We start from the raw sequence: 24,980 nt of genomic DNA, 5'->3' as shown, positions 1-24,980 counted from the left end.
TACTTTACCAAGGATGGTGTCCTTCTCCAGGGACTGGTCCCTCCTAATAACATTTCCAAAGCACGTGAGATGAAGTCTTGCCATCCTCGCTTCTAAGGAGCATTCTAGCTGTGCTCCTTTCAAGACAGAATTGTTTGTTCTTCTGGCAGTCCACAGTATATTCAATATTCTTCACCAACATCATAAATTCAAAGGCATGAATTCTTCTTCAGTCTTCCTTATTCACTGTCCAGCTCTTGCATACATATGAGGGGATTGAAAATATCCTGGTTTGGGTCAGGAGCACCTCAGTCCTCAAAGGGACATCTTTGCTTTTGAACACTTTAAAGATGTCTTTTGCAGCAGATTTGCCCAATGCAATACGTTGTTTGATTTCTTGACTGCTGCTTCCATGGGTGTTGATTGTGGATCCAAGTAAAACAAAATCCTTGACAACTTCAACCTTTTCCCTGTTTATCATGATGTTGCTTATTGGTCCAGTTGTGAGGATTTTTGTTTTCTTTATGTTGAGGTGTAATCCATACTGAAGGCTGTAGTCTTTGGTCTTCATCAGTAAGTGCTTCAACTCGTCTTCATTTTCACTAAGCAAGGTTATGTCATCTGCATCTGGTAGTTGTTAGTGAGTCTTCTTCCAATCCTGATGCCACATCCTTCATATAGTCTCTCTTGGTCTACATACAGGTTCCTCATGAGCACAATTAAGTGTTCTGGAATTCCCTTTCTTTGCAATGTTATTCATAATTTGTTATGTTCCATACAGTCAAATGTCTTTGCATAGTCAATAAAACACAAGTAAACATGTTTCTGGTATTCTCTGCTTTCAGCCAAGATCCGTCTGACATCAGCAATAATATTACCCATTCCACGTTCTCTTTTGAATCTGGCTTGAATTTCTGGCAGTTCCCTGTTGATGTACTGCTTCAACCATTTTTGAATGATCTTCAGCAAAATTTTACTTGTGTGTGATATTACTGATATTGTTTGATAATTTCTACATTCCGTTGGATCACCTTTCTTTGGAATGGCCACAAATATGGACCTCTTCCAGTTAATTGACCAGGTAGCTGTCCTCCAAATTTCTTGGCATAGATAAGTGAGCACCTCCAGAGCTGCATCCCTTTGTTGGGCCTTCCATCAATTCCTGGAGACTTGTTTTTTACCAGTGCCTCCAGTGCAGCTTGGACTTCTTCCTTCTGTACCATCAGTTCCTGATCATATGCTACCTCCTGAAACGATTGAATTTTCAGTACCCCTTCCCATTTACCTTGCACATTCAGAAACTTCTGGAAATTAGTCTAAGTGAAAGAAAGGGGCTCTTGACTGGACAATCAAAACAGTAATATTGCTACATTCTTCATTTTTGCTCCTGAACATATTTGGCTAGAGAGCAGGGGCAGGGATCTTGGCACCTCATTGTGCCTTTTAACATCTGTAAATCATATCATTTTTTAAAACTTTTTCAAAGTTCTTTATCTGCAACCTCATTTGCATCTGTGAGGTATACAGGGAATATACAGCTATTCCCATTTTGCAGAGAAGGAACCAGTTCAAGGAGGCAGAGTATTCACCCCGGGTTTCACTGCCAGCCCCTGTTCCTTTGCCAATGCACAGTGACAAAATAAAAATACCTGGATACCCTGTTCATGTCTGGCTTTTTGCAAGAGACACAGCTCTAAGGTGAATAGTTAACAGCCTCTTTCCTTTTGACATAGAGAGTCCAGTTTGTAACAGATAACACATGTGGATGCTGACTCAGCAAATGGAAAAGCAAGCCCAAGTAAAGTAGCAAGGGGCTATTCACTGAGCAACCCGCCCTGAGAAGCAGGTGGGAGGACAGGAGGAAAAGGGAACTGCAGATAAGATATCAACAAGGAAGAGAAGAAGGAAGAGGATTCAGAGCAGTCATCCAGGGTACCAAGCCCTGTGTTAAAAGCAGCAATCAAATGTCCTGAACTTGGGTACCCAGAAACTGACTCTGGGGTGACCTAGACAGAATTACCTCCTTCAGAAGCTTTCAAAGGAACCAAACAAAATAAATCAATAAAACCAAACTGGTTGCCTTTGAGGCGATTCCAACCTGTGGTGACCCCATGTGTGCAGAGTAGAACTCCGTTCCATAGGGTTTTCAAAGTTGTGATCTTTCTGAAGCAGACTGCCAGGCCATTCTTCTGAGGTGCTGCTGGGTGGGTTCAAACTGCCAACCTAACTGAGTGCTTAACCATTTGCACCACCCAGGAGCCCAGGAGGAACCAAGCAGAAGCCAAATAACAATGACAATGACTCGCTGCATTCAACCTACTAATGCAGAGAAGAGTCTCTAGTGGGTGGCAGGCTGGTCTTGCTCAGATTTTCTTATCATATATTTTTCTGGGTCTGGCTGTGAACCCCCTTCTTTAACAAGATAACCAGGACCGCCCCAACAAACCCTTGTGGTCTGGCTGCAGAGCTCCCATACTTCACAGGCGGCTCATTCTCCCACATTCCCCATCCCATGAGTGATACCACCAACTTCTCAACCAGAAGCCTGGATTCATGTTCTCCCTCAGCCCCAAATAACCAATCAGTCATTGAGTTGAAAGTACCTCTTAAATCTCACTTGAATCTTCCTTATGCCCCTTTTCACTGCCCTAGTTCAAGTCCTTATTTCTTACCTGGACTCGCAGTAGCCTTCTAACTATGCTCTCTGTCTCCAGTCTTGCTCTACCAGCTAAAATGCCCATCTGACCATGTCAATGCCCTGATTAAAATCTTTCAATGTCTTTCCAAAGAGTAGGAAAATCTTAATGATCTGACTCCTGCCTCCAGTCTTACTTCTGTAAATCCCAATCGTACCCTATGCAGATCCTCTAATGTTCCATGCGTTTTTATCTACAACATTCCTACCTCATCTTTCAAGACTTGTTCAGAGTATCACCTCCTCCAGGAGGCTCTCCAAGCCTCCATCTCCACCTCAAATGGTTTCGACGCCCCTCCTTTGTACTTGAATAACACATTGGGTGAACGTCATGGCAGAACATACCATACTTTTTTTAAACTATCCATTTAATATCCTGTACTTGGACTGGAGCCCTGGAGGTGCAATGGTTAAGAGTGCAGCTATTAATCAAAAGGTCAGCAGCTTGAATCCACCAGCTGCTCCTTGGAAACCCTATGGGGCAGTTCTACTGTGTCCTGTAGAGTGGCTATAAGTCACAATCAACTAGACGGCAACAGGTTCAACAGGTTTATACTTGGACTATGATCCATTGAGGACACAAATTAAATGTCTCTTGCACTAGGCATGTTATTTTTCACGTCAAAGACCCTCAGTGAACCACAGGATGAAGCAAATATAAGATCAAAGTAAGTAAACAGAACACTGTCTACCAAGATGCCTTTACCCAAGGCCAGGGCTCTTGCCTCCAGCTTTGCACTAGAGGCAAATGTCTAAGCATAAGTGCTTGCCAAAATCCAGATGAAAAGTCCAGACTGAAGCTATTTACTGCATAGTTCTAGGCCAAGGGTTCTACTAGAACTTACATACTTTGATGTTAAAAGCTCAGTAAACAATCGTAAGACATAATTACCCTTTTAAGGAGCAAGCCAGGCAATTCCTCTTCAGTAACACACTCCTCTGGAACCTTCAGCATGATGAAGAATGTTTTGTTTGATGATAATTCAAGTATTTCATTTTCATCTTCATCGATGTAAGTTGCTAAAGAGCATGGGGGTGGAAATAGAAATTAAGGTTATGTAAACACACACATAAAATAAGAAACTCATTTATTCTGATGACTGCTACACTTAAACAGAGAGAGACACATGTGTGACAAATACATCCTGGACACCGTAACAAGCATAAACAGAAATGCTTTCTCCTTTCAGGAAAACTGGGCACAGACAGCGGTTTGCCTCCACCAGGATGAAAGTTGTGTTTGTTTGGTTTATGCTTTAAAAAATCTCAGATTCCAATACATACAGGATGGGGCAGGAAGGACATGAACTTCCTTGTTAAACTGAGCCTGCAGTTAGTAATATACACACAGGTGTCGAAAGCAGGTGCTGGGAGACAGTATGGAGGTGAACAATGGGTGGCGGGGGGCAAATACGGGACCCAGTAACCTCACTGCATCACCTTCCAGTTCTGTGCCATCAAAGACCCATGAGGAGGCAGTGGCATTGTGGAACTTACAGAGGTAAGACTGTGAACCCAGGTTCCTGAAATCTCCCGGGGAGACCTGGCAGGGATGTGAACTCATTCCTCAGGAGTGTGTCCCAATGGGGAGGGATGCTGACACACTCTGTTTGCAGAAGGGAAACCAGAGACTCAGAGCCCCAGGGGGTGCAGGAATTAAATTCTCGGAAAGAGGGTTCTCTGTTGCTGCTTGTGTTGTAATGACTGCCAGCTCATTGATTTCTAAGAAGGCAGAATGAAGGAGAAAAAACACACAAAGCTGGGAGCCAGGAGCTAGAAGCTGGCACCAGTGGTATAAGGAATGGAGCCCAGGCCCCACACCAGCTTCACTGGCTGGGCCACACAGGGCACCTCACTGGCCCTGAGAAAGGCGTGGGTGGGCAGAGCCAGGTGCTCGCATGGCACAGACCTTTCTTTCAAATCCCATGCTCCAAACATCACAGCAATCAGCCTCTTTTACTGGACTTTGAAAAGGTCATACAAGAATAAATTTAGTGTTTATGGTGAGAGGCAGGTGAAAACAAGTAAGACTCCTAGTGCTAATTCCATGAGAAATTTGGAAATGTGAGGCATTAGAAGAAAGGGATGTGCAGAAAAGAGTGGATATAGAGACCTGAGACCGCTAGCCTTAGAAAGACCTGCTTGCAAGGGCCGCCTGGTGTTTGGGAACCTGGATTTCCAGAGGCTTCCCACCACCCGCTCGTAAAAATGTACCTCAGATGTTTGTATGAACCAAGTGGTTTATGGTAGCCACCTGCCTTCCTTCTAGGAGTCTGTAGTATTGGTACATGCTAGGCAGATGCTGCCTCTGTGACTAAAAAAAAAAAAAAAAACTAGCTCCGGTAAAAACCCTGGGCACTGAGTCTCTAACGAACTTCCCTAGTAGACAACATTTCACGCGTGTTGTCACAGCTGGCTGCCAGAGGAATTAAATGCATCCCTGTGAGAGGACTCTTGGAAGCTTGCACCTGGTCTCCTCTGGACTTCACCCCACGGCCTTTTCCCTTTGCTGGTCTTGCTTTGTATCTTTTCACTGTAGTTAATCATAGCTGTGAGTATGACAATATGCTGAGTCCTCTGAGTTCTCCTAGGGAATCATTAAACTGGGGGTGGCCTTGGGGACCTCCAGCACAGAGAATTTTCCTGCATCCTCATTTGGTGTAAGTCCTCACATCATTCTGTCTGATCATAAGAGTTTTACCCTCATTACAGAAAACTTGCAAAGTATAGGAAATTGTTGCCAAGCAAAAAAGAAAAAAAATGAACAATTCTTCAATCAAGAGGACCCCCTGTTGCCACATATACACATTTATATGATATATTCGAGGTCTTCATAATTAGGTAATTTGCGCCCTGCTTTTTGTCATGGCTGTTGTTTATTTCTCTTGAGTATTTTGCTGCTGTTCTTTAAAATATCAAAAACCAATCCCCAAGTACTTGAAATGCCTTGCCAAGATTATGTTAACGGCTGCATAACGCTCATAATAGGCTCACCCATTTTCCCACACCCAACACTCAGTCTTGTCAGTTTTCAATGGTTTTGACTGAAGTGGCAACGTATACCTCTGTGCCCTGCACCCCCCAGCACAGATTACCACAGCAGGCATCCAGGCCTCAGAAAGGAACAGAGATGCCAGAAGGTGCATATGGGATTCAAATAAACTGCTAACGTCCAGGGCACCAAGAAGAGATGCCAAGTTTGAAAAGCAACCGACCTGTACTTAGTGTGTATTTTCCAAATAACGAATGTGTGCAAAGATATAGCAACTAGTTGTGTTTACTAAAATAATAAGAACAACAACAATAATAGGCTTAGTCAGTCAGGAGCGTTTTCATTCCACTAATGAGAATTAATCTGGGCACACTTTCCATGTAGCTAAATTATGTTTTTTAAAAAAATACAAGGTCCACTGGAGGAAAATGAGAACAGCTCTTCAACTGAAGTATAAGGAATGAGGCTGGAGGGGGAGGCCTTAAATACCAGCTGTCATTCAGCAGGTGACAGAGAGTGGCACTGATGCAAGGTTAATGTAGTGGTGATGTATGGGATGAAATGGAACGGGGAGAGACTGGAGGCAGAGAGGCCATTGGGCGTAAGACTATGAAAGACCAATTTTTGCTGACAGCAGTAGGAACAGGCAGGAAGGGGTGAACAAGAAAGCCTAGGAAAGTGGCAACAAAGCTGGCTTTAAAGTTAGCCAGAACTAGTTGGAACCCAAGCTCCACTATTTATTAGCCATGTGAACTTGAACAAGTCATGTAAGTCTCTGAGGCTATTTCTTGAAAAGAAATATTAACATCTACGTTGTAGGTAATGGTAAAGATGAGAAACAACACACGTAACACACCCAACATATGCCTTGACCAATGTAGGTACTCGATGAGGAAAGTTGCTATTAAGACGCTACCAAAGAATGATTAACAAGACTTGGTAATTAGATAGGGGAGAGAAGAAGAAATCAAAAGCAGTTTCAAGATATCAAGCCTGGGTAACAGGAAGAATAATAGTGATTTATGAAGTATGATGTAAAGCACTCCTCTAAGCACTGTGTAGACATTATCTCATATAATCCTCAAATCAGCCTTATAAGTTAAATATTACTTTAAAAATAAAGACACTTAAATGCTAACAAGTGGCCATCTAAGATGCATCAATTGGTCTCAACCCACCTGGAGCAAAGGAGAATGAAGAACACCAAGGTCACACGACAACTAAGAGCCCAAGAGACAGAAAGGGCCACATGAACTAGAGACCTACATCATCCTGAGACCAGAAGAACTAGTTGGTGCCCGGCCACAATCGATGACTGCCCTGACAGGGAGCACAATAGAGAACCCCTGAGGGAGCAGGAGATCAGTGGGATGCAGACCCCAAATTCTTATAAAAAGACCATACGTAATGGTCTGACCGAGACTAGAGGAATCCCTGCAGCCATGGTCCCCAGACCTTCTGTTGGCACAGGACAGAAACCATCCCCGAAGACAACTCATCAGACATGAAAGGAACTGGACAGTGGGTGGGAGAGAGATGCTGATGAAGAGCGAGCTACTTATATCAGGTGGACACTTGAGATTGTGTTGGCATCTCATGTCTGGAGGGGGGATGGGAGGATAGAGAGAGTGGGAAACTGGCAAAATTGTCACAAAAGGAGAGACTGGAAGGGCTGACTCATTAGGGGGAGAGCAAGTGGGAGTACGGAGTAAGATGTATGTAAACTTATATGTGACAGACTGACTTGATTTGTAAACGTTCACTTGAAGCTCAATAAAAGTTAATAAAAAAAAAAATGAAGACACCTGAGACTTAGAGAAAATTCAGATCTACAAGCTAATAAGCTCCTACGTTTACAGACTCAGACTCAGGAATCATTTACATTTTACAAGCCTGGAAACTGAGGCCCGGAGGGCAGGGAGCTCGCCTACAGTTATACAACTGGATGGTAGCAGAGCTGAAAGGAACCTCCTCAGTCTCAATATTCACGTGAAACTCTAAAGGGTGAGATAATTGGCGAAGGGGGTATAAATGAATAGTAATTCTAGATGGATGATATTTGAGGTAATGATATTTACTTCCAGATAGAAATCTCTTGGAAAGAGCATGACTAGAACTGGAGACAAGCGTCCAGCTGCAGATCTAGGAGTTAACCTCCTCAAGGAGACAGTCTCTGCCTGGGAGGGAATGAGCTCTCCAAGAGAAAGAATGAAGAATGAGAAAAGGAAGAGGGCTGAGGACAAGCTCAGGTACCCACATTGTGAAGGAGAAGGCAGAAACAGCAAAAGAGACCAAAGCTATAGGAGTTGCCTTAGACCCAGAAAAGTACAGTGCAGGTGAAGTGAAGGGTGCAAATAAGACGGGATGGGAGAAAAGCCATTGGATTTCATGATAAGGAAATTGCTGGTGAATTTGGGAAGAACAGTTGATGCGCTCGGCTGATAACCAAAAGGTCTGCAGTTCAAATCCGCCTAGAGGTGCCTTGGAAGAAAAGACCTGGTAGCCTAATTCTGAAAAATCAGCCATTGAAAACCCTACAGAGCACAGTTCTATTCTAACACACGCGGATTCTCCATGAGTTGGAATCACCGGATGGCAACTGCTTTTTAAAGGAAGGGGAAGAACAATTTGGGACCAAAAGATATAAGTGGTTTAGGAATGAGCAGGAGGCATGGTCCAAATGTAGACCTTTCTTTCAAGTAATTTGCTAATGAAGGAAGAAAGAGAAAAATATCTAAGTGAAGTAGCAAGTAATTCTGATGAAAGACTGTCTTAAAAGAGAAGAGGTGAGCAATTTAAAGAAGCCTCAGTTGAGAAGAAGCTGAGGATGCTTGGAGAGAGATGGGGACAACTGAGGGTCCACAGAAGAAGCAGGAGGGGATCCTATGGAGAGCACAGGTGAAGAGGCCAGCCATGATAAGTTGGACAAATATCTGAGACTTGAAGGAGAGAAAAACAGAAAAGGGAATATGCAAAGAATGTCCAGGTACTGGGACTAAAGAAGATCCCTGAGTGGCAGAAATGGTTTGCACTTGACTATTAACCTAAAAGGAACCCTGGCGGCTTACTGGTTAAGTGCTACAGCTGCTAACCAATAGGTCAGCAGTTCGAATCCACCAGTCACTCTTTGGAAACCCCATGGGGCAGTTCTGCTGTCTTATGGGGTCGCTATGAGTCTGAATTGACTTGACTGCAACAGTTTTTTGTTTGTTTGCTTTGTTTTGTTTTTAATTAACCTAAGGGTTGGCAGTTCAAACCCACCCAGTCACATCATAGAAGAAAGGCCTGGTGATATGATCCACAAGACTATTGCCCTGAGATACTTTTCAAACTTTGAACCGAAACCAACCCCTGAGGTTATCTTGTAGCTAAATAACAAATTGGCTTCAAAAATCATGAATATCACCCAAAAGCACTGTGATTCTTTTTTAAAAATCACCTATATGAGATCCTGGTGGCTCAGTGGTTAAGCGTTGGGCTGCTAACCAAAATGTCAGCAGTTCGAACCCACCAGCCCATCCTTGGAAATTCTATGGGGCAGTTCTACTCTGTCCTATAGGGTCACAATGAGTAGGAATTGACTAGAGAGCAACCGGCTTTTCTCTTTTATTATATGAGACCAAATGGTCCACAATTACTTTTAAATAAAGATAAGAATGTAACGGAACAGAGAAACTAGATAAATGGAAACAGAACAACCAGAATGGAAACAGAATGTTCCTGAATTGTGAAGAATGTAACCAAGGTCACTGAACAACTTGCTTAGAGATTGTTGAATGGGAGCCTAAACTGCTGTGTAAACCTTCACCAAAAACAAAACAAAATATTATTTTAAAAAAAGAAAGCCCTAAGGAGTAATTTTACTCTGTAGTACATGAGTCGCCATGAGTCAGAACCAACTCGATGGCATCAGATTCTTTGGTTTGGGACTACAGAGTTGCTATCATGTTTCCGCACCCAAGGACCGTGGTAGCTTAGAGCTTCTGAATGCTGTTTGCCTTGGATTTTCCCATGAGTCACTCTATACCAGGCAGCACTGCCCTGTGAAACCCGTCTGTCTGCCGGGACCATGTGATATCATAAGACATGGTCCTTTTTCTCCACTCAAGGGCAAACCAAATCCACAGAGTCACTTCTCAGCCCCAGGGCTCACATCTCCTCGCAGAAGGGCCACCTATGCAGACAGTAACAGGGTCAGGCAGGAGTCTGCAATGCTGGACTTATCAGATGAGTATCCCCAGAAGGTCTTAAGTGGTCACCTTTAAATCCCATTTCTAAGCATCCACCTACTTGTCACAGTTAGGTTTTTGCAGCATTTAATTTTTTTGCCCAAACCAAGGAAGGGTTTCTTTGTAAGGTGTTACTCAGGCCTCTCCACTCCCTGCTGGAGGAAATCAGCACAGAAAGCAAAACCCTGGAGGATGCTTAACTGATTCTCCATATCCAGAAAGAAAAAGACTTCAAGAAAGACAGAGAAGGTGTTCTTGTTTTGTTTTGTTTCGTTTTTCCCTTTACCTTTCCACCAAAGAACGTATAATTCCTTAGGGAGAAGGACAGGATGGATTAAGACCTTGCTCTTAAAGTGCTGGGACAAAACTAGGCCTCCATGCTCAACAGGATTCCCCAAGCTCTGCATATCAAAGTGGCCATTTCAAAAGACTTTTGATGTTTGCTGTGAGCCAGGTGGAATGCTGGCCTAGCCTCCATATCCTGTCTGCAAGCCCCTACTCAACGCCCTAAGCTGAGCCCGAGGTCCTGAACTTGACATCCTTTCAAAGGCTAGCAAGCGCAGAGTGGTGAGGCAGCCCATTCCAGGCACAGGCAATAAGGGGCTGCGGAGTCAGCAGAGTACTAACAACAGTAATAAAACCAACCAAAGGTTGGTCTGCTTCTTATCATCACCACGTGCCGCAATTCTTACTGATGTCAATGACAAAATGCTCCTCTCCACCAGGCACCACAGTCTTAGTGCCCCACTGTCCCCTCCCCAACTAGCTCCTTTTTCCTTTCTGGCATGTGTTTATTGTCCTCTTCTGAGTCCATCCAATCCCACAACTGTAACGCCTCCACCTCTGAGCCTCGGTCTGGGAACTCTAGACCCTTCGGACCGGAGATGAAGGGGTGGGGAGGAGGGGAAGTGAAGACAAATGATAAATATAGCTCCTGAGGAACTTGAGCTTCTCAATGAATCCAGAGAGTGATGGGTCAGCCCAGCTCTCCCAAAGGTGCCTTTCCCCCAGGCAGCAGTGTTTTCCACACAGTTTCCAGAAGGTACTCAGAATTTCTGAAACTATATGGTTCCTATCAATGGGCTCGGTAATTAGGCAGCGGCTGGTTATTGTAGATCGTCATCCCAGAAGTGCCATCAGAGCTGCTCCTGGTGAGGCTGAGATGGGGGAGCGGGGGCTCTCCCACCATTTTTTGTCTTTGGCACACCCCACTGCCTACCATGACTTGCCCTGTGGGCATTTCCTCCCACCTCTGCTGAGATGCAGAGTAAAATAAAAGTACTTCTCTGATTTAGGAAAAAAAAAAAAGTTTGAAAAATCTCCCTTGCAGGGTTAAAACACAAATTGACAATCCAGTTGAAAAAGAGCTTTGCACACAAATGTGAGAAAAGTCTTCCCTGAATTTTGTTCTGTGAACTTTCACGTCTTCTGAAAAACTGTTGAGGAAGAGACGGAAGGCCTTCCTCTACAGATTGTTCCTCGTGAGTTGAAGAGGTCAGATGACTGTATGAGAATGGAAGACTGCTCTTGGGTCTTGTGCTTTAGAATCCTGAATATTAAACCAAGGAAATCTGATGCATCATCCTTTGTTACAGATGTTGAGAGACAAATCAGTCAACTTTCAGGGTAGCACCGAGTAGCTGTGATAAGATACAGTATCACTCAACCTCAGTTTCAACATCCACAAGTGGGAGGCGATATGAAGCGGGAATATCAGTGCTGGCACCACTGCTGTCCTAGAGTGACGGAGGCGGTGCAGTATTCTTAGCAACTTCTCCCTACCTTAAAACTATGGACTGCCAAAAGAACAAATTAGTCTTAGAAGAAATAAAACTAGAATGTTTCTTAGAAGCAAGGCTGACAAAACTTCGACTTCTTTACTTTGGACATGTCGTCAGGAAAGACCAATTGCTAGAAAAGGACATGATGTTCGGTAAAGTAGGGGGTCAGTGAAAATGAGAGAAACCCTCAAAGAGATGGATTGACACAACAGCCACAACAGACTCAAACGTACAAATGATCATGCACATGGCGCAGAGCTGGGCAACACTTCCTCTTCTACACGTGAAGTCACCATGGGCTGGGGTCAACTCAAGGGCAACCAACAATGACTACTACCTTAAAACCAGCCTACAGCCTCAAAAAATCCTCCATCCCACCTAAACTATGCCCTAAATAACCAAGTAAACATGGTGCCTACTCAAGAAACTCACATGTTGGAGGCTAGCGCACATCATAAACGTTTCCTTCAGGGACTATAGAGTCTTGAGTCAATAGGGCGAACAGGAGGCGAACGGCAAATGCAGCTCCTGAAGAAAATTCCCGGGACCCCCCTGCAGAGGCTCAGGCATGCCCCGTTCTTACTCTCTCTCACTCTGTGACTGAGTGTGTTACTGAGCCCAGTTCAACTGAAATCTTCGTGGAGGCTGGTTCACCCTCAAGAGTACGCCAGCTCAGAGAGTTCTCTCTCCTCTACCATCGCTACCACATACAACCACAAGCAACTTCCTTTTTTCTTATTTTGAAATTCAAATGATTGCCCACTGAAGCATGGTGTATTTATACATTGCAAAAACCCAAACCAAACCCATTGTTGTGGAGTCAATTGTGACTCGTAGTGACCCCACAGGACAGAGTAGAACAGCCCCATAAGGTTTCCAGGGCTGTAAATCTTATTTGCTTTCCTCTGGCTCCCAAGGGCTTCTTTTGCTGTTCTTTTTCTATTCTTTCGAGTTGTAGGGTTAATGTTTTCATTCTGGATCCGTTTTTCTTTTTGGACGTGTGCATTTATTGCTATAAGTTGACCTCCGAGCGCTGCTTTTGCTGTGTCCCAAAGGTTCTGGTAGGAAATGTTTTATTCTCATCTGATTCTGTGAATTTCTTTATTCCATCCTTAATATCTTCAATAACCCAGTAGTTTTGGAGCAAGGTTTGTTCAGTTTCCATGAGTGTGATTATTTTTCCTTGCTTTTTCTGTTATTGATTTCTACTTTTATGGCTTTCTGGTCAGAAAAGATGCTTTGTAATATTTTGATGCTTTGGATCCTGTTAAGGCTTGCTCTATGACCTAATATGTGGTATATTCTAGAAAATGTTCCCTGCTCATTGCAAAAGAAAGTATACTTGGCTGCTTTTGGGTGCAGTGTTCTATATATATCTATGAATTCAAGTTGGTTGATTGTGGCATTTAGATCTTCCGTATCTTCACTGAGCTTCTTTCTGGATGTTCTGACTTTTACCGAAAGTGGCGTGCTGAAGTCTCCTACTATTATTATGACGCTCTCTTTTCAATCCTGTTAGAGTTTGTTTTATGTATTTTGGTGCCCTGTCTTTGGGTGCATACATGTTTATTACAGTTATGTCTTCTTGGTGTATTGCCCTTTAATCATTATATACTGTCCTTCCTTATCCTTTGTGGTGGATTTTACTTTAAAGTCTGTTTTATCAGAAATTAGTATTGCCACCCTTGCTCTTTTTTGATTGTTCTTTGCTTGATATATTTTTTTTCCACCCTTTGAGTTTTAGCTTGTTTGTGTCTTTAAGTTCAAGGTGTGCCTCTTATAGGCAAGCACATAGATGGATCGTATTTTTTTATCCATTCTGCCACCCTCTGTCTCTTTATTGGTGCATTCAGTCCATTTACATTCAGCGTAATTATTGATAAGTATGAGTTTAGTGGTGTCATTTTGATGTCTTGTGTGTGTGTGTTGTTGACAGTTTTTGTTCCACTTAATTTTCTGTGCTGAGTTATTTTTCATTACATATTTTCATTTCATCCTTTTCACTTTTGTTGAGTATTTGCTGAGTCTTTATGTTTTTCTTGTTTTTTACCTTGATGTGTAGGATTGTTAGTTTCCCTTGTGGTTACCTTAATATTTACTTCTGTTTTTCTAAGTTTAAACCAATCTTTTATTTCTCAATATCACTTTGACTTTCTCTCCATATGAAAGATCTACGACTACATTACTTAGTCCCTGTTTTTTTTTTTTGTTGTTGTTGTCATCTTTTACATATTGACATCTGTTTCCCTATTTTCAGTGTTTTAGCTTTGATTTATTTGTGACTTCACTATCCCGATTCATATCTGGTTGTTCTGTCCTGTGTTCTGGTCTTGGGTTGTTATCTGATGTTATTGATTTTCTAACCAGGGAACTCCCTTTAGAATTTCTTGTAATTCTGGTTTGGGTTTTGCAAATTCCCTAAACTTCTATTTATCTGGAAATGCCCTAATTTTGCCATCATATCTGAGAGACAGTTTTCCTGGATGTGTAATTCTTGGCTGGAAATTTTTTTCCTTCAAGGTTTCATACATAGCATCCTATTGCCTTCTTGCCTGCATGGCTTCTGCTGAGTAGTCAGGGTTCAGTCTTTTTGACTCTCTTTTGTAGATGACTTTTCATTTATCCCTAGCTGCTCTTAAAATTCTCTCTTTATCTTTGGTTTTGGCAAGTTTGGGATCTACTTTGTGTGGGGTTCAATAAGCTTCTTGGATAGATATCTTCTCATCTTTCACAATATCAGCGAAGATTTCTGCCAACAAACCTTCAACAATTCTCTTTGTAATTTCTGTTATCTCCCCTTCTGGGACTCTAATCATTCATAGGTTATTCCTCTTGATAGTGTCCCACATAATTCTTAGGGTTTCTTCACTTTTTTTTAAAATTCTATCTGATTTTTCCTCAAATAATTTGGTGTCAAGTGCTTTATCTTCAATCTCACTAGTTCTGACTTCCATTTCTTCAATTCTACTCTGACTTCCTATTGAGTTGTCTAATTCTGAAATTTTATTGTCAGTCTTCTGGATTTCCGTGTGCTGTCTCTCTAAGGATTCTTGCAGCCTGTTAAATTTGCCACTATGCTTTTGAATAACCTTCTTAAGTTCCTCTGTTGCTTTGTCTCTGTGTTCCTTGGCTTGTTCTGCATTTTGCCTGATCTCCTTCTTGATCTCTTGAAGAACTCTGTATGTTAAACTTTTGAATTCTACCTCTGGTAATTCCAAGAAGTTACCTTCCTCTGGAAAGTTTCTTTATTCTTTATTTTGGAAGCTTGCTGAAGCAATCATGGTCTGCCTCTTTATGTGATTTGATATTGACTGTTGTCTCTGAGCTATCAATAACTTTTTATATTTATATATTTTATGTTTGCTTACTGTGTCCTAACTTCTTGCTTTTTTTTTTTTTTTTATATATATGCCCAAATAGGCTGGTTGTGTAAGCTAGTTTTATTATTGTTGTCTTTGAAGCTCTCAGGTCTTGTCACCAGGTAGCGATAGCTGTTACTAGGTATGCAATCCCAAAAATCCATTTACTTTTCTTGTGTGAATTCAGTTCAGGTGTCCAGGTCATTGGTCACTGAATGTGTGATGCAGGCTCTCACCACAATCCTAGATGGGCAGGGGTGATTGGAGTAGGCACAGGTAACTGACTGGAGTAAGGGGTCATGTGCTGAGCAAGTCAGGGGGCTAACAGCTGCCCCTGAGTATCTGGGTGGAAGGTATAACCCTGTTCCCTAGAGTGCGTGGGTGGGTGGGTTTTGCAGCCAGACTTGGGGCACCCAATGTTGTTGGCTGTAAGGACTGGGAGGCACCACTTATTCTTGGACCCCTGTAGCAGGTGGCTAGGTACAGTGGGTGGAGCCACCAGTCCTCAGGCCCATGATGTGGGTAGGTGAGGACTCAGCTAATGGGCAGGGCAGTGTCAAATGTCACAAATCTGCCACTCTCCCCATAGCTATTGCAGTTGAAATTAGGCTTCAGGTGTATATCCTGTCATACTGTGCTAATGAGGGCCTACAGTGTTGAAATGGGCCCACACAGGTCTATGCAGGGGTGAAAGGCAAAGCCCATGAACCCCTTATGCCTGTGCCTAGGCAAAGGAGCTGTTTGTGCCCTGAGTTCCCAGCTTAGGAGAGCTGGCAGATTATTTTTTCCTGTTTGTTAATTTGTTCTCTCTCCAAAGCCAGGAGAATGGTTCGGGATGCATGATAGGTCCTACTACCGGCCAAGGGGATGCAGTAATCACTGAAGCCAGACCAGGACCCAGAGCAGAGCAGGGAGGTAGCAGGTAAATGGGAGAGAGGCACTTCCCAGAGGCGGGGAAGGGTTTTTTGATTCACGTGGTAGGTTAGACACTTGTACTTATCTTCTGCCGATGGAGTGTCGCTTCTCCCTGGTTCCAGAGGCTTGAGGCAATTCTCTACTGCTCATTTTCTCCCGTTATGGAAAATGCATCCCAAGCACTACTGCTTGCCTCAGCCCATGCACACTGGCCAATCCAGCCTGCAGGGTGCTGGCCAGTTCAGGTCTGGCAAATCCTTGCCACTTCTGAACTGTCTCTCCGTCCCCCTGCTGCTCAGTCTGACTCCTCAACTTTATCTTTAATGTTCAGGGCTCCTAGATTGTCATATATAATTGATTTGCTTTGTTTTTTTGGCTCTTTGTTGTAAAAAGGACCACAGGAAGCATCTGACTACTCTGCCATCTTGGCTCCACCTCTAATTTTAAAACTTTTTAAAGAAAAAAATCTCAAGCAAGCAGGCGTAGAAATATAAATAAAATACAAACTAGTGAAGTACATTAAAATTTTAAGAAACTTCTTCAAGATCCAACTCTACTCCGAAGACCAGTGGGAGAGTTAGGAGTTACAAACCTGGTCTCAAGGCTTCTTCCAGAGATTATCAAAGAAACAAAATAAAAGAAAGAATCATTTCTATCTCCCACACATACAAAATATTTCAAGACAATTTCAAATTGATGCTGTAAATAATGACACAGCAGTAAGTCCACCCTCCATTTCAGTGTAAATCATAAGCACTAAAGTTCTCAAAATATGTCAACTTACTCGTGTTTAAATCCTCTTACCTCCAATAAGACATAAGCTTATGATGATGATTATAATAAGACTGATGAAAATGGAGGCAATGACCATCCACAGTTTACACTTTCCCACCAAAGTCTTATTGCAGGAGCTCCAGGGGCTTTGTTTGATAGCCTAAAAAACAGGAAGTTCGTGAGACAGTCACTTGATTTCAACAAACATGTTTTAGTAACTGCTAGGAATCTCTGAGTGGCACAAATGGTTAACAGGCCCAGCTGCTAACCAAAAGCTTGGAGATTCAAGTCAACCCAGAAGCACCTCAGAAGAAAAGCCTACCAATCTACTTCTGAAAAATCGGCCATTGAAAACCCTATGGAGCACAGTTCTAGCCTGATACCTGCGGGGTTGCCATGATTCGGAGTTGATTCAACAGCAACTGTTTTTTTTTTTTTTAAGATGGGTCAGGAATACATAAATGAAAGCCGCAGAAACCTGACCTCAGGGGGTTTATACTCTACTGGGGTCAAGTTTACAAATACATAGAAAGGGTAGAAGGCAATTTCGCAAGGCCATTAGCAAGAAAATGTTCTGGGGGCTCTGAGCTGGGGAGGTGAAGAAAGCTTTCAAGGAGGACAGGCAGGATTTTGAAGGATGGATAGAGAAAGGCATTCCAAATGAGGGAAAGAACACTCACAGTGTGACCCATAACAGGACGAGCAGGCAGTCTAGTCTGAATGAAATGTGGGTTTCAGAGGGGGGTGACAAGAGCAAAGATTAGAGACAGTGAACACTTGGAGCATATTTGAGTGGGTTTTGAGCTCTGCCTAAGGAATTTGGACTTAATTTGGTATGTACTGAGGAGCTGTTGAAGGGTTTGGATCACAAAAGTTGAGTTTAAGATTAGTAAGAAAAATGATGTGTAGTTTAGATTGGACACACCAACAGAAGGCTAAGAGACTCCTGTGGTGGCCCAGACTCTGTCTACAAAGTCCTGGAAGGGAAAGGAGGCATTAGGACATCAGCTGCAGCGGGTGTGGTGAGGCAGAATGCAATGTCAAAGAAAATGATTAAAATCTGCTATGGTTTACTGAGCACCAACACCATTTTACTTAATCCTAACAGCCCTTCAAGTCAGGTATCCCCTCATTTCAGACAGGTGATTCAGATTGATCAGGCAGGACTGATCCCTGCAGTATGACTCCCTGTGTCTCAGGCTCCCAGCATCACAGTGTAGACTCCAGGGTATGAGCATGCCTGGCTGTCATGGGGGCACCCACTCTCAGCCTCCATGGGCCCCTAAAAGGCCCATGATGCTTCTCCTACCTCCCACTGCAGCATTAGATAATCCCTGCCTGGAGACCAGGATGGGGAGACGTTTGCTTGTTCACCTCAGATATGTCGTGAGTAAAGAACAATTGCTAGAAAAGGACACCCTGTTTGGCAGAGGGTCAGGGAAAATGAGGGAAACCCTCAATGAGATGGCTTAACACAATAGCCACAACAATGGACTCAAACATACCAAAGACCATGAAAATGGCACAGGACCAGGTAACGTTTTGCTCTGTTTTACATAACGTCACCATGAGCTAGAGCCGATTTGACAGCAACCAACAACGAGATGGTGACCACAGGAAATGGTGTGACATGTGTTTCTGCATCTGACACACTGGGATTCCAATCCTAGATACACCACTTACAGGCCCTGTGACTTTAAGCAACTACTGAAACTTGGCGGCCACAATGTCCTCAACTATCACACATATAAATAACCAGTCTAGCTCACAGGGCGGCTGCTAAAACTAACGTCCACGAAGCAGCTGCTGAACAAATACTAGGAACTCAACAAGCCACAAATGGGAGCAACCAATACTCAGTTATTACTTCATGGTTCCCCTTCCCCGCAGAGCAACAGCCCTCACTTAGTGAGGCTCGCTTCTAGATCAACACCAGTTTTCCCTGCCAACTTTATTTTGGTGGCTGCCATCAGAAAAGGAGACCGTTAGCCCACATTAGGACAACACTTAAAACTTTGTAAGTTAGAGGCTCCCAAGCTTAGCTGCAAGAGACATTGGTGGTTCAGTGGTAGACTTCTCGCCTTTCATGATGGAAACCTGGGTCCAAAAGCACCTCACACATAGTCTTCGTTGTCTGTCAGTGAAGGCTTGCATGTTGCTATGATTCTGATCAGGTTTCAGAGGAGCTTCCAGACTAAAGCAGACTAGGGAGAAAGGCCTGGCAATCTACTGAAAATCAGCCCTTAAAAACCCTCTGGTTCACAACGGTCCTATCTGCAACATGATCATGGGGGTGGCACAGGACAGGGCAGCATCTTCATTCTGTTGCACATAGGGTCACTATGAGTCGGGGGGCCGACTCGAGGCAGCTTACAACGAGAATGCTGGCTGCATATCAGAATCACCTGGGAAGGATTTTAAACTACAGATGCCTAGGCCCCACTGGGACCTAGTGGACCAGATCATAGGGGACTTAGGGAGAGGCCCTGGTTCGTATTTTCGAACTCCCAAAAGGGAATCAATTGCTTCACCAGGGTTGAGGTCTCTGGTCTGAAGCCTACGCATCCTTCAGGAACCAGATCAAATCTCACTGTTTTCAAGGCTTCCCCTACCACCTTGGCCACAGAGAGATCTCGCAGTACGTGAATTACCCACACAGCTCATACGCCGCTGCCACTGACTGCCTTGTCTAGTTTCAGGTTCAAGTATAGATACTGACCTTATCTTCCCAGGTAAACTGAAACCACATAGAGGGAGGGTTGAGTTCTCAGACTTCCCTGTTACACCCCTCAATTGTGCCTCATATAGGCCAGTGGCATGTAATAAATGTGTGTTCCTTAGTTATAAAGGGCTCTACAAGTTTCAAGACTGTGTTTTGAGAACTTCTAGAGTGAAGGTCAAATCTTGGAGCCCCTGAGTACACTACACTCTGACTCTTGGGCCCAGCCTGTCACAGGTGTGAGGGGACCAGCAAAGGCCTGGGGATATCTGGACAGAGGAAAGCCTTCTTGAGGTTAGTGTGTTTCCGGATTCCAGGGATAGAGCCACTTCTCAGCCCCACCTGAAGACTACAGAACTGGCCTAAAGCCAAGGGCTTAAAAGTCACAAGACAGAAAAAAAAAAGTCCTAGTACAAAGAACCTTTAGCTTTTCAGGAGGCAAAAACATATCTCTACCTTACCCCTACCTACCCATTTACAGAGCGCCTGAGACCCAAATGACTCAGTGTCATTTTCAGTCTTTATACAAGTGACAAGTGGAACCATAAAGATTAGTACAAAGAGAAACAATCCGGAATCTCAAATGAACCACTGAGTGAGTCTCAATGCACCCCTCAGCCCCCTGTGCCTTCACCTACATTGTCCCTTAGAGAGTCTAAACCAGGACTCTTGTTGTTGGAGACGACCATTACTCCACAGCTTCCTGGAGAAACTGCTCAGAATTACATAGCCTTCATCCTTAGGACTACCAACCATCTGTCAGTTTGTAGCACTACAGTGGTTTGTCATGCTGAAAGCCATGCCACCAGGATTTCAAATGCTAGTGAGGTCACCCATGGTGGACAGGTTTCAGTGGAGCTTCTAGATCCAAACTAGGAAAAAAGGTCCGGTGATCTACTTCCAAAAATTAGTCAATGAAAACCCTATGGATCACAACGGAATATTGTCCATGATAGTGCTGGAAGATGAGCCCCCTAGGTTGGAAGGCACTCAAAATACACAGTGGCCACAACAATAGATTCCAGCATATACCAACGATTGTCAAAATGGCGCAGGGCCGGGCAACATTTCATTCTGTTGTACTTGGGGTTGCCATGAGTCGGAGCAGACTCGATGGCACCTAACAATAACATCTGTAGGAAATCCCTCTTCTTATTCTGCCCAAAGCTGCCATTCTACAGCCTGGTCCCCTTGATTGTACTATCCTCAGCCAAGATAGAGACCATCGACCATTATCCTTTGAATAAGTAATCTTCACAGACTTTAAGGTATTACAAAATGGCCTTCGGCCACTCTCAACCAAACAATAGAGTATTGGGCTTCTCAGCTGTTTGCACATCAGGTTCAACTGATGAATTCCTATTTTTTAGAAATTCCCTGAAGGTCCCAATATGCTCTGAGTGGAGAGCCTCTGATACACTGTAGTAGGTTTGTGCTCAGCCTTCCTCAAAACTGCATCACATACAGGAGAGGTCAGCACAACTGGACTAAACCAAAAGCAAAGAAGTTTCCTGAATAAACTGAATGATTCGAAGGCCAGTGGACATCTAAGTCAATTCACATAATAAAATCTACTAAGAAAACATTCTGCATCCCACTTTGGAGAGTGGCATCTGGGGTCTTAAACACTGGCAAGCGGCCATCTAAGATGCATCAGTTGGTCTCAATCCACCTGGAGCAAAGGAGAATGAAGAACACCAAGGACACAGGTAATTATGAGCCCAAGAGACAGAAAGGGCCACATAAACCAGAGGCTCCATCAGCCTGAGACCAGAAGAACTAGATGGTGCCTGGCTACAACCGACGACTGCGCAGACAGGGAACACAACAGAGAACCCCTGAAGGAACAGGAGAGCAGTGAGATGCAGACCCTAAATTCTTGTAAAAAGACCAGATTTAATGATCTGACTGAGACTAGAAGGACCCCAGAGTTCATGGTCCCCAGACCTTCAGTTAGCCCAAAACAGGAACCATTCCCAAAGCCAACTCTTCAGACAGGGATTGGACTAGATGGTAGGATAGAAAATGATACTGGTGAGGAGTGTGCTTCTTGGCTCAAGTAGACACATGAGACTATGTGGGCAGCTCCTGTCTGGAGGGGAGATGGGAGGACAGAGGGGGTCAGAAGCTGGTTGAATGGACATGAAAATAGAGAATGGAGAAGAGTGTGCTGTCTTATTAGGGGGAGAGCAACTGGGAGTATATAACAAGGTATATATAAATTTTTGTATGAGAGACTGACTTGATTTGTAAACTTTCACTTAAAGCACAATAAAAATTAAAAAAAAAAAAAAAAAAACTGCATCACAAAGTCACACTGCTTCCATCAGTGCTTCTTCATTCGCTTGCCCAAATTCCAGTTCAGGAGGGGAGGCCACTGGGAGGTTCTTCTGTCGGGGGCCTTTCAGAGATTTCTGCAAACTGTCTCTGACAGTCTATGATTGCATTACATGCTCAAGACTTTTTATGGCTTTCCTTTGGACATCCACCTGTTAAGGATCTAAATCCATGACATGGGATCCTGCAAGAATGGTAAGACTGCCTCTTGGATCCAAAAAATTATTCCTCTTTTTGGCTCAATAAGGAGCAGATATTATATGTTGTTGTTAGCTGCCATCAAGTCAGACCCCGACTCATAGCGAACTCCTGGACAGTAGAACAAAAACGCTGCCCAGTCCTCCACCAGCCCCTTGATCAGTTGCAGACTGGACTGTTGTGATTCGTAGAGTTTTCATTGACCGATTTTCAGAAATTGATCACCAGGCCTTTCTTCCTCATCTGTCTTATCCTGGAAGTTCTGCCGAAATCAGTTCAGTGTTATAGCAACACACAAGCCACCACTGACAGACAGGTAGTATAGATCAGGGGAAAGTTTCTAAGCATTTAGGAAAATCTGTATTTTATAATCTTCACTGTGGGATTTAATGTACTTCTTGTTTGATCCAAACATAAACCAAACCAAACCAAACCCATTGCCATCAAGTTGATTCCGACTCATAGCAACCCTATAGGTCAGAGTAGAACTGCCCCATAGAGTTTCCAAGGAGCGCCTGGCAGACTTGAACTGCTGACCTTTTGGTTAGCAGCTGTAGCATTTAGCCACTACACCACCAAGGTTTCCCCAAACACAGAAGAATCAGTTTATTCTCATCCTAAAGCCTACCATCTGTCCAAAGTATAGCAGTGTGGCTAGTTTTTACCTAACCCATTCATTCCAATAACGCTTATCTGCCTCAAAACTATCACTTTACTGATTTATTATTACTCCAATTATGCTGCCATCACTTAAAATACTTTTTCAATTTCAATTAGGAAGCTGAGGTCAAATCCTGTGTAATAAGGTGTAAAAGAAAACCAGTCTTACTCTGCTCCCTATCATTTTTCACTTCTGACCCAATGATACGGCCATGTTTACAAAAATGGCAGGCAAACTGGGGTTAAGCGGCTTACTATATATTCCTTTTCCCCAACCCCCGAACCCAGATCAGGAAAGGATAGATATTCTTTCCACTGCCTCTGTATAATCCTCCCAGCCCAGCCTTCCAAAGAGAAAGGTACACACAATAAAAGATGTTCCCTTCCCAGTGAGGCCACAAGTCTTCCCCATCCCTCATCCATCTACCCGTCCGCCAATCCACCTGCAGCCCCCTCATCATTACAGATGTGCTGCCTGACCCTTCATATTTCACTTAAATTACCTAATTATAAATTACTTAGCTTTTGCCGTCCAGTTGGTTCTGACTCATAGCGACCCTATGTACAACAGGATGAAACACCGCCTGGTCCTACACCATCCTCACAATCTTTGCTATGTCTGAGCCCATTGTTGAAGCCACTGTGTCAATCCATTTCGTTGAGGTTCTTCCTCTTTTTTGCTAACCCTCTACTTTATCAAGCATGATGTCCTTCTCCAAGGACTGGTCCCTCCTGATAACATGTCCAAAGTATGTGAGATGAAGTCTCACCATTCCCCCTTCTAAAGAGCATTCTGGCCCTACTTCTTCCAAGACCGATTGTTTGTTTGCCTGGCAGTCTATGGTATATTCAATATTCTTCACCAATACCAACACATTAGTAATATATAATTTCAGTAGTTATAAGTATAAATTATACATAAATTATATTTCTATGTCTAAATATTACATATATTTTATATATTTAGATATACATATATAATAAATCAACATAAATATCATAAATTGAGGTCTAAAAAAAATCTAGGTTCAAACCACAGATCCACTACTATATGAACTTGAGTATGTTAGGCAGCCCGTCTGAGTCTCAGTTTCTTCATCTCTCAATTCAGAACACCGACACCTTCCTCTTAAGTTTGTTGTAATAATTAAATGAATTTATGTATCATAGTGTTTGGCACAAGATAAGTTCAAAACACACGATTAATAAAAACACATGTACTTAAGCTACATTTCAAAATCAGAAATCTTCATACAGACTTTAAGGAGACCTACACACAAAACTCTTAAGTATCTAAGCCCTGTGCTTTTCCAGCCAACACTTCCAGTGGCCCTACACTAACTGACTTTTCAAGTTGACGTACACTTCAACTTATTCTATATAACCAGAGAATGACTAGAATATTTGGTAAAGGTGGTTTTGTGTTTGTTTGTTTGTTTCTCTTTCTCTCTTTCTTAGGTTTTTCCTGTTAAAGCATTTCTGGAATGCTCTGCATGAGCTCATGTAGCCCCTGACCTTCACTGTGTTCCAGTCGCTCACCACAGCTTTCCTATTCAGTGACCTACAATGCTAACTCACAAGGAAGTCAAGGCTACCTGTGTATACGTGACTGACGAGGAAGTAATTAGATCATGAAGGAGCAACTGCCACTGGGTAGGTGCCAAACTATTATAACACCTGGTATGATTAGCGCTTTCTACTCTGAACCCATTTTCACAACGGCATTCCCAGTCCTCAGAGAATCCAAGTGGCCACATTACATTAGCATTTGACAGCTGGGAAAATACAGAAGTTTGACCCTTGTTCTCAGGCACACACCTTTTAATAGTGAAGCTTTCACTGTTATTGTTGTTGTTAGGTCCCTTGAGTCTCTTCTGACTCATAGCAACCGTGTGTACAACAGACCAAAACACTGCCCAGTCCTGTGCCATCCTCACGATCATTGCTGTTTGAGCCCATTCTTGCAGCCATTGTGTCAATCCATCTCACTGAGAGTCTTCCTCTTTTTCACTGACCCTCTACTTTACCAAACCTGATGTCTTTCTCCAAGGACTAGTCCCTCCTGATAATATGTCCAAAGTACCTAAGACGAGGTCTCACCATCCTCTGTTCTAAGGAGCATTATGGATGCACTTCTTCTAAGACAGACTTGTCCATTCTTCTGGCAGTCCATGGTATATTCCATATTCTTCACCAGCATCATAATTCAAAGACATCAATTCTTTGATCTTCTTTATTCGTTGCCCAATTTTTGCATGCATATGAGGCTACTGAAATACCATGGCTTAGGTCAAGTGAACCTTAGTCCCCAAGGTAATATTCCTGCTTTTAACACTTTAACG

At 43.2% G+C, this 24,980-nt stretch overlaps 1 protein-coding gene across 1 annotated transcript in view; it reads right to left on the bottom strand.

The window, feature by feature from the left end:
• C1H3orf52 (chromosome 1 C3orf52 homolog) overlaps positions 1–24,980 on the bottom strand; it is a 42,317-nt gene that overhangs the window by 14,961 nt on the left and 2,376 nt on the right. The window contains exons 2-3 of the mRNA XM_023551835.2: positions 16,755–16,884; positions 3,567–3,694 (exon numbers count right to left, since the gene is read on the bottom strand). Of these exons, the coding sequence (XP_023407603.2) occupies positions 3,567–3,694; positions 16,755–16,884 (258 nt within the window). The remainder of the gene's footprint in view (positions 1–3,566; positions 3,695–16,754; positions 16,885–24,980) is intronic.

The sequence above is a fragment of the Loxodonta africana genome, chromosome 1 (genome assembly GCF_030014295.1).
Source record: "Loxodonta africana isolate mLoxAfr1 chromosome 1, mLoxAfr1.hap2, whole genome shotgun sequence".
Lineage (NCBI taxonomy): Eukaryota > Metazoa > Chordata > Mammalia > Proboscidea > Elephantidae > Loxodonta > Loxodonta africana.
The sequence above is the reverse complement of the archived record's forward strand: the minus strand, read 5'-3'. Positions and strand labels throughout refer to the sequence as shown.